General features: G+C 40.8%; 1 protein-coding gene across 1 annotated transcript in view; it reads left to right on the forward strand.

The window, feature by feature from the left end:
• Cytip (cytohesin 1 interacting protein) overlaps positions 1-10644 on the forward strand; it is a 28799-nt gene extending 18155 nt beyond the window's left edge. The window contains exons 7-8 of the mRNA XM_057755402.1: positions 5509-5575; positions 9958-10644. Of these exons, the coding sequence (XP_057611385.1) occupies positions 5509-5575; positions 9958-10427 (537 nt within the window). The 3' untranslated portion in view covers positions 10428-10644. The remainder of the gene's footprint in view (positions 1-5508; positions 5576-9957) is intronic.
• Positions 10645-10888: the final 244 nt, after the last annotated feature.

Below are 10888 nucleotides of genomic sequence, written 5' to 3' on the forward strand. Positions count from 1 at the left end.
TGGGATTAAAGGCGTGCACCACCACCGCCCGGCTCATATTCTTATTTGTAGGTTATTGTTTTAGGTTTCTATTGCTGTGAAGGGATACCATGATCATAACAACCCTTATAAAGGAAAATATTTAATTGGGGTGACTTACAGTTTTAGGAGTTTAGTCCATTATCATTATGGTGGGTCATGGTGGCATGCAGACAGACAAGGCACTGGAAAAGGAGCTGAGAGTTCTACATCTTGAGCCACAGGCAACAAAAAGTGTCCGTGTCCACACTGGGAGTGCTCTGAGCATAGGAACTCTCAAAGTCTGCTCTCCAACGTGGCCACACCTGCTCTAATAGTGTCAGTTCCTAAAGACTTATATCTGTCTGTCTATCATCCCAGTCACAGTTCCCCCCTCCTCCTCCCATTTCCACCCTACCCTCCATACCACAGTTGTCTTAGCAATTTAATATTTTTCTTTGCATCTTTCAAAAAATCTGATCATTGTCTACATATAGGTCATATAGTCATTTGTTATGTCATCTCTTGTACGTTATGACTTTATTATGGTTTTTTGTAAAGGTAAATTTTTATAGTTAGATATAGGTATACGTCAATCATTTTATGTTGTTGGTAATAACCAAACACTTTATTGAACCACATATACAGTCTCCCCTAAGTTGTTTGTGCGTTATTGTGGTCTATAAGGGTAGTAGCTGTAAAAAATGGATCTGGTTCCTTTCCTTCTCTGCTGTGCTGTCTCAGCTAGGTTTGCTTCAGATGAGGAAAATAGTCAGAGTCATTGTTATTTTATCCTTTAAGGTGATTCTTGAAGCTCTTTCACTTTAGGTATGAGTTCTTTTGATGAATACATTTCAGGTTCAAGAGGCTCCCATCTAAACCCTATTTTTACTGGGTTTTATGATGGCTATGTATTAAATTTTATTCAATACATTTCTATGCATCTGGTAAGAATGTCTTTTCAAAGATTTATTAAAAATATCTATCAATATGGTGAGTGGTACTAAGTATTTTTCAAGAGTAAAAGTACCCTTTAATTTTGAACATAAATCCAGCATGGTCACCTTGAGATTTGCAATCATTTTGCATTCTTTTAGACTTACGTTGCTACTATTGGTGACTTTTGAAAAGCACCCTGATTGACCTATATTTTTATTTCTCAGACTCCACCTTAGGTTTCAGTGTTAAACTTACTAAGTTTATGATGTGAGCTGGGTTGTTCCTCCTTTGTTCTCTGGTATAATTTTTATAATGCCATCTGCATCATTAGGACTTGGGGTTCTTTCTGGGGGGAACATTTTCAAACCACAGTTTCAATTTCTTTATTAGTAGTAAAACTACTCATATGTTCTTTTTGGAAAGGCTTTAGTGGGTTCTATTTTGGTCAATAAAGTTTTCTAATATGTGTTTTCTAATAAAGTTTTCAAACATATGGCAAAACCTGATACAACTTTTTTTCTTAACATGTAAACATCTGCTATAGATGCGATTTCTGTCCTAATTACTTATGCATTCTATTTTCATGCTTCCTTTTTTCCCTCTTAGTAATTTTTTTCTAGAGTACTTTCTAATTATATCATCTCCTTTCCTGCTCTCTCTCTCTCTCTCTCTCTCTCTCTCTCTCTCTGTGCCATGTGTGTGCGTCTCTCTCTCTCTCTCTCTCTCTCTCTCTCTCTCTCTCTCTGTATGTGTCTGTATGTATGTGTGCCTGTGTGTATGTGCATCTCTCTCTCTGTATGTGTGCATGTGTGTCTTTCTTTCCCTTACTCTCCTGGCTACCTTTTTCTCTGACTTAATTAGGTCCAGACTCATACCTCAATTCATACTGTTTAAAATTGGCACTGATCTTTATGTCTACAAGACATGTGACACCAGCTCTGGCCAAACCATTTTATTGGGTGCATTGTCTTTTTTGCTCCTCACATTACCTTGCGGGATTCTGCTAGAAATGCCTTAGGGTCTTTTGATTTGTCTGTCTTGATAATGACATCAGCAGCATCCTTCTTATCTGTTTTCCATACAGAATGTGTTCCTTCTAATTAGCTTTTAAATGTGATTCCTACTTTATTGACAAAAATATTTCTTTTTTATATCTATCTGTTTTTATTTCTCTCACCTTTTTATGCTTATGAAAACTGGTTTTATTTTTTTCATTTTTTTAATAAGAATTTATAAATTCTTACTTGGTGTCTGTTTTGAATCCCGCCTGTTTCTTTGTTACTTGGAGGAAATCCGTGTCCTTAGTGTTGGTCAAAAGCATCACCCCAGCTCCCTAACGCCCCCTTATATAAAGAGTCTGGAATATTATAGTCAGGGGCCTCATTCTGGCCCCTGGCATCCATATTTGGAATATTGGGTCGAAAGTTCCATTTCAATCTCCCTCCCCTGGGAGTTGTCTTGGTCCGGACTCCACCTCCGGGAAAGCCTGTCAAGCAGTGACCCCTCCCTAGGGAGGGTCAAGAAAGCCTGCCAAGCAGTGATCCCCTTCCCAGAGAGGGTCAGGACCATTCCCACAGGCTACTGGAGAATGCACACGTGGTCTTCGGGTTTCATGTGATCTCCCCCTTTCTCTCTCTCTTCCCCTTGTCATACTTTCCTGGTGCCACCCGGGAGGAATTATTTGCCTTGGCAGAGAGGCTAGTCTAAGAAATATTCCTAACACTGAGTAGCATGCCGTTCCTGTAATTGAACATCTGAGGATGCTTTGGAGTTGAGTGTCAGCTTTTTCATTTCCCTCCACACTGTACAGTTGTAGATTTCCCTCCACACTGAGCTTCAAAGCTCCCCTTGCAGGGCCAGGTCTGGCAGCTTGACTACCGCTCTCAGAAAGTAAACACACTTTGTGGCTCAGATTATGAGACATTGCTGTGTTGCTGTCTCCTAAGGCGCCTCCAGCTGCTAGAAGCTTTTATCAGCCTCCTTTTCTTAGTGCCTAATTCTCTGCCAGGGTTCATTTGTCAGGAAGGAAATTTGGCTGAGCTCTTTGTGTTAAATAGAGACATTTAAACCACATATTAGCACAGGGTCTAAATTCCTAGCTAACTCTTGATGCTTCTGCTTGATGTATCTTGAAGTTCATTTCTGTTTTCCAACCTGCATTTATGTCTCACAACTAATCTTAAATGATGAGATATGTATCCCTCAAGGCAGAGATAACTGTCTGACCTATAACTAAAGTCAGGCTGACTTCCCCTCTACTCGATGGCATTTGTTTTGCATTCCATACACATGAACATTCAAGCTGCAAAGACTCTTCAGAGCCCCAGTCTCTTCTCTGCTCTAGAAGAAGTTGTCCTTTCTGAGTCACATCTTCAGGGATTTTCTTTTCTTTATCTTAACCTATGCTTCAGATGCTTAGCACAAGTAGTGGACTAGTTAAAAGAGCAAGCTTTGAATCTATCTCTGCTTCTTATTACACTGGTTTGATACATAGAGAAATACTTTGCTTCCGTGAAATTTTATTTTCCATCCTACAGCAGAATTATGACAATTCATGGCGCATTATTTGTAAGACTACAATGAAAAGATAAGCGGCCAGGAGAAATGTTATTTGCCTTGTGTAGAATGAAAAGACTGGGGTCACAGCTGGAACCAACTCCGCAGGTGATACCTGAGGGTTGTTTTTAGGAAGCTGTTCTCTTATATATCCTTTAAGCAATATTCATCCATTCCTTCCCTGCCATGTATGGGTCCAGGGTCATCATGGGGTATCCCATGGCCAGATCCACATACGCTTTACCACTCATCTGATACAGAAAATCGAGATCTTTCTGAACGTATGATGGGGATGGCAGTAACGCAGACAGAAATCACCCTAAGGATAGTAGAGAACAGTTTCACATAGAAAACAGTCACTTTGGTATCTCTGCTCTTTCTACTTATATTTTCTTGCTGTAAGTCATGGCATATTTAGATGACTCCGTTAGACCAGCAAACCAGTGACCATAAAACCTTCTGCCACAAATATAAACCATTTGGAAAGCTCTGACCATGTACTTTTTCAAAGTAAATTCAGAAATAACATTTTTGTCCTTGTGTTTTGAGTTTTGACCGTTCCTATTCCTCTCCTGTGCTCTATTCTCTTGTAGGAGATAAACACCTTTATCAAAGAAGACATGTGTAGGTACATGCGGTAACTCTGGCCAGCCCTGTGCTCCATGAGCCTCTGGTTCTGGACTTCTCATGACTCTAGACTTGTAACATGACAAGAGCAGTGACGGATGCTGCCAGCCCCCGTGACTACTATAGAATGATATCACAATGCGGAAGGAAAAACAAATGAACCGCGCTAAGCATTTAGTTGCTTTTGTTATTTGACTGAATATTGGCAGCCATAGACTTGCTTCAGACGCTGCTGTGAGACAGACTGAGTGTTCTCCAGACTGAAGAATGACCCCTGCTCCGCTTACTCATTTAATGATGTTCTTGAGATTTTCTTTTCTTCTCTTTCTCCCATTTCCTTTCAAATGTACATTAAAAATAATCTTTCTATTTTAATCTTCATTTACTCCCTCCAGGTGATGGCGTAGAAAGTATTGCTCTTTTCCAACTAGGCCATATTTCTTGTGGGCAAATGTCCTTGGCAAGTGTGACCTGTGCCCACATGCTGGCCTTGCTATGGGGACCTAAAATGCCAAAGGCAGGGGTAAAGTAGGGGGCAGGAAACAGGAGGCAGAGTGAGCATGTCACACCTGCCTGTCCATATGGCTTCTTCCCAGTTGGCTTTAACTTCCATTGACTTGGCTGCTCTGTGACTGGACCAGGCCAGGCCTTGTGTGCTGGGTGCCTGTTCCCATTGTCTCCTCATTCTCATGAGGGTAACTTTTCATTTGCCACAGCAACCAAAGAAAGAGTTGTGAAGTCTGGGTATGGGCTGGGGAAACAGTTCAGTTGGTAGAATGCTTGCTTAACAAGCATCATGCCTTGGGATCGCTCCCCAGAACGTCATAAATGGCATGGTGGAGCATGTACTTGGGAATCGAAAGCAGGAGAATCCAAAGTCCAATATCATCTTCAACTACATAGTAAGATCAAGACTCAAGGTTAACCTGGGCTACATGAAATGATATCGCAAAACAAACAACAAAGTTAATTACTTAAGTGCGTTCTAGGTAGATGTCCAATAAGAGAATTATATCAGAGCCCAGACTATGATTGATGGTGGTATTTACTAAGCATTTACTAATCTTTAGTTGTTGGTACAAACTTTTACATCTGTTCACTTCTTCATCCCTAAAACTCTGGGCTTTTTATTCCATGTTATCTGTATCATCCATGCGGAAAAACAATCTGTTCTATATTTTAGAAATAAAACTACATGACCTTCATTGGTTTTCTAGTTCTTGAAGAGAATGCTTGTTGACCCTTGTGCAATCAGAATTTCTAGTATCATGTGCAATTCAGCAGAAGTCTTTAAAGAAAGAGAGTAGCTAGTCATGCTGTATGTCTCCACTGCCTTGCCTCCTTGGGATTTCCTAAGACTCAGAACATTTCCCCCTGTCTTTCTCACAGCAAACCTTGAAGAAAAAATGGGTGGAGCTCAGGTCTCTGCACTTACAGGAACAGCGCCTGCTGCATGGTAAGCTCAATTTCCTGTCAGGAAACCACATTCTCATCACACCCTCTCTGTATTTCTGCCTCCAAATATTTTAAGATGATCACTATTACAGTAAAAGTCTACTTAGCACAGATGAAGGACACTAGTCTGTGCTTGCTGGGATGAACTCTGGTGTGACCCATGTGTTTGGAGGATGACGAGTCAAGCTACAGTCCTCCACACACAGTGCATATGCGTGTGAAAACGTGTAGGACATAGGAATAAACACACTTGCCATAGGTGACCAATAATTCCAGAAGAGCTACAGATAACATTGCCTGGTGTTCTGGCTGAGGCTATTCAAAACTGGCATAGCTACATCTTTTATAGAAAGAATACCAACTGTTTTTCAAATTTTATGCGTTATATTTATATGGAGACTCTCAAGACCAAGTCAGACATATAAGACTATTATGCTGGTAACAGGCACTTGTTATCTATGCATGTTGAAGCAAGGAGTTGAATCTAGTCAGCTGGTTTGCTCTTTGCTGTGTTACTTGAGGAAGCAAACTTCTTTTTTGGGTGGTCAGTTGGGACAGTGTCCCGCTTATAGCCCTGCGTAGACTGGTGATCATGATGCAGCCCCAGCTGGCATCCTCAAGCTTCAGCCTTGCAAACACTGAAATCCCAGGCGTGCACTACCATAGCTGGCAGGAAGGAAGTCTCTGCACAAGTAATGTCCTGAAGTCACCAGCTGTATGGCTGGAATGTAGGCCAATTCTTCTTTAGTAACACTCTGCCCTAATTTTTGTTTAGCTCCTGGAATATTTGTTCAAATTGTAATACTTTGCAGAAAAAGCTGCCATCTAAAAATTGCTTAAAACAGAGTCATAAAGACAAACAAACAAACTGTATCTGGTGATGGATATCATGTGATATACTGTGATGTGAACATTACATAATATTTAAGTCTAGATAAACTAACTAACTTTTCAGACATTCATCTTTTTTTCTTTCTTTTCTTTCTTTCTTTTTTTTTTTTTTTGGTAGTAAAAGCTCTTAAAATATCTTCCTTCTAGCTCTTGGAAGTTTATAGTAGATTCTTGTTAGCTGTAGTTACCCCACCATGTAAAGCACACTAAAGTTCCCACCCTTGTGTAGTTGTAACTAGTGACGATGGATCTGGGTTTCTATTGACCTCTCCCCTCTATCCCTCTGCCCAGTCTCTGGTAACCACCATTATGCTCTTAACAGCTATTATACCAGCAAACATTTTCAGATAGTACGAACTGAGATCATTTCATATTTTTGTTTTTGTATTTGGACTTCTTCATTTAACATAACGATGCCCATACTATCACAAATAATGAAATTTCTTTCTTTTTTCATGAGTAAGTGGTATTCCACTCTACACAGACTGTATTTTCTCCCTCCATTTGTCAGTCAGCGGGTATCTTTGTAGAGCCCATCCCTTGGCTTCTGTGAATGGTGATAAGATGAGCATGCCAGTGCAGGTTTTGTTGATACACCAATTCTATTTCCTATGGGTATACATACATGTACTAGTAGCATTACTGGGTTATATGGCAGGTGTGTGTGTGTGTGTGCGTGTGTGTGTGTGTGTGTGTGGCCAACATACCATTTTCCATGGTAGATGAACTGTGGGAGGGTTGTTTATTCTTCACATCTTCACCATTTATTTTGATCTTGTATCTTTTTGGTATATTCTTATAGGGGTGAGGTGAGTCATTGTGGTTTTATTTGTGTTTACCAGCTAATTAATGACCATATATCTGTTGGCCAATTTCATGTCTTCTTTTGACAAATATCTAAGTATATTCTACTTTGTCTCTTACAGTCTTTTATTTATTGTTTGATTGTTTTTTGGAGCTCCTTATAAACCTGTAGTCATCATTTAGTCATTGATAACAGTATAGAGATTTGATTTGCATTTTTTAGTAGACAAATTTGAAACTTGCATGAGTTCCTTCTCTTTTATAAATTGTTTATTTAAACTCTGTCTCTCTCTCTCTGTCTTTCTCTCTGTCTCTCTCTCTCTGTCTCTCTCTCTGTCTCTGTCTCTCTGTCTCTCTCTCTCTATGTGTGTGTGTGTGTTTGTGCTCACACGCAGGTTTTGTGCCACAGTGTGTATATGTGAAGGTCAGGGGACCACTTGCAAGAGTCAGTTCTCTCCTTCTACTATATGGGTCCCCTTGATTGACCTCAGGTTATTAGGTTGACCATTACCCGCTGAGTCATCTCACTGGCCTACTTTTTCTTTTTATGAATTTCAGTTCATTTTTGTTGCTGTTTTGCTATGTTGAAAGCCTCTTGTCTCGCCTTTTTGATGCTAGCTAACATTCCAGGAATGTACCATCATGCCCAGCTCTGTCATACTACATTTTGAGGAATCAAAAGGTTGTGGGTTTTTTGTTTGTTTGTTTGTTTTTTGAAGGAGAGAGTGACAAAGTCTTCCTTGAAGCCTTGTTGTTCAACTTCCTGGATTTCATAGTCATGGAATATTGCAGAAGCCTTTGCCTACTGATGGTTTCCAAGCAGCCCTGTGTATACATTTCCCACATGTACAGGAACTCATAAATAGATCTAATATTAGAAACAATATTGTTGCTTATTTTTTGAGGGTGTTCATTCATCTGCTCTCTTTAGAACTAGAAGAAGCACCCAGAACATGAGGGTTTATAAAGCAGTTGCTCTTCCATCCAGACATACAGCTCATTGTAAGATGAGACCAAGCAAGTTGTAGTAGCAGAAAGGAAAATACCATGCAGGTGGGCTGCAATTGACCTCTAGATTAAATGAAATAAGAACAGTATCTCTTTGGGCTGCCAAGCAAAGACACAGGAGAACTGAGTAAAGATGACTAACACGGGACAGCCTGAGGAGTACCTGACATCTCTCGTTCTCAATGATGCTTTTCCGAGCACACTAGCTAACCGAGTGATGAGAAGTTAGTGGGAAAGGACAGCCTGTGGCATACTTGACATCTCACGCTCTCAGTTATGCTTCTCTGACCGAGTGATGAGAATCTGGTGGGGTAGGACAGGGTGTGACTCATCATTCAGTTTGGGGAACCCATTTGTGGGTTATGAAGCATTGATGGAAACACCGGGCTTAGCAGCTAGAACACGGTTTTTGGAGGCACATGCTAGAAGGACAGAGATGCTTTCTAAGCTCAGCACCATTCTAGGACTCCCAGTCATTCCAGGAGGAAATTTGGAATATTAAGAGTGAACAGTGTAATTGACTTCATAAGCCTTTTATCTGCTTTGCAACTGTTCTTCCATATGCCTTTGTAGTAGGAAGGGCCACTTGGTTCCCGGCTGCTCATCCCAAAAATAATCACACAGAAACTGTATTATTTAAATCACTGCTTGGCCCATTAGCTCTAGCTTCTTATTGGCTAACACTTATATTTTAATTTAACCCATTTTTAGTAATCTGTGTATCGCCATGTAGCTGGGGCTTACTGGCTAAAATTTTGGCTTCTGTCTCCAGCAAAGTTACATGGCTTCTCTCTGCCTTCTTCCTCCCAACATTCCATTTAGTTTTCCCTGCCTAACTCTGTTTCCCTATAGCTCTGCTATAGGTCCAAAGCAGTTCCTTTATTAACCAATGATATTTACAGCATACAGAGGGGAATCCCACATCATACCTTAAATGGCTTGATAAGAAACTTATGATTCTTTTTAAAGACAGCTGATGAGAGTCAGAGAAGCATTTCTCTGAGCATTTATTTTGACCTCACTTCTGTGAGTATTTTCATAAAAGTTTCCAGGGTTACACATTTTATGAAATTAACACTTGGAGGTTCACAGGGTTGTCATAGTGTCAGTTGGGTGGAAACTGATTTCATATCAAGTATGCTTGTTCGCTGCCACTAAGATAAATCAGTTTACAGAAATAGAAGCTTTACTTGGCTTAGAGTTTGGAGGTTTCAGTCCATAAGGCTTGGGCACATCATGGCCCATCATAACAGAATCACTTAGTAGAATAAAAAAGCTTTGTTGGCAATTGGAGCATGAGAAAAAAATTGGACCAGGACACAAAAGCTGTAATCAAGACCACGTCTCCAGTGACTTAAACCCTCTCAGGAGGCTGCATCTTTTAATGTTTTCATCATCTCCCAATATCATCACTACATGAATCTCTTGGAGTATATTTCACATCCAAGCTATGGACGTGAAATACCTTGCTTTAATTTATTTTAGGTTCTAATGTCCATGACCCTTTCCTTAGGAGCTAGGCCATCGATGCTAGTTTGGAAAACTAACCATATTTGTACAATTGAAAACTCAGACCAAAGTGTTTGTTCTTCTTCTCTTGCTTCTTCAAAATTGGGTGTGCTTTCTTGGGGGAACTGGTGGTCTTATCCGTCCCACAATAGACTCTTCTCTGTATTGTAGGAGATGCGGCTAACTCCCAAAATTTGGGAAACATGGACCTGGATGAGTTGTCCTTGTTTGGAAACCTGCTGGGGCCAGGCCCAGCTCTCCTGGACCAAAACCGACTGCCCAGTGAGAGCAGCAGCTGTAAGAGCCGTTTGAGCTCCCTGACCATGGACAGCGAGGATGGCTACCGGACAAGTGTGTCTGAGGACTCCAGCCGGGGCGCCTTCAGCCGGCAGACCAGCACGGATGACGAGTGCTTTCTCTCTAAGGACGGAGATGATATTCTGAGGAATGCTTCTTCCAGGAGAAACCGAAGCATCAGTATCACCAGCAGTGGCTCCTTATCCCCGTTGTGGGAAGGCAATTACTCAAGCATGTTTGGGACTCTGCCCCGGAAAAGCAGACGGGGAAGTGTTCGGAAGCAAATTTTGAAATTCATTCCTGGCCTTCATCGTGCAGTGGAAGAGGAAGAGAGTCGCTTCTGATGGGTGTGGCAGAGACCCTTTGAATCAGCTGGTCTCACAATTCTCTCCCTACTTGTCTAGATGAGCTCCACCTGCCTTGGTGGGGCAATACAGCCTGACTGCCAAGTTCACATCCCAATTCACAGCAGCATTGACCTTCATGTTCTTACATTGTTATTTTTGGGTCTTATATCATTTTTATTTCATCCAGTACAGCTCAAGTTCTAAGTGGACAGCGGGGGGGAAAACGCAATAGATTAGATAATGTAATAAATAATATGCCTATTCATTCTAATGCTGGCCACAAAAGTACAAAAGTATTTATTTTAATGACTATGCTTGTAAAAAAAAAAACAGAGAACGTGAACATGGAGTGACAGGATATAATTATTGGGTTGCCTCCCATAGGTTAATTTGGTAAACTACAAAACTTTTTGTTTGCTTAATTTCCTCAGTAGCCTCTGGGGGCAGCCTTCACAAGA

The sequence above is a fragment of the Chionomys nivalis genome, chromosome 22 (genome assembly GCF_950005125.1).
Source record: "Chionomys nivalis chromosome 22, mChiNiv1.1, whole genome shotgun sequence".
In the NCBI taxonomy this organism is placed as follows: domain Eukaryota; kingdom Metazoa; phylum Chordata; class Mammalia; order Rodentia; family Cricetidae; genus Chionomys; species Chionomys nivalis.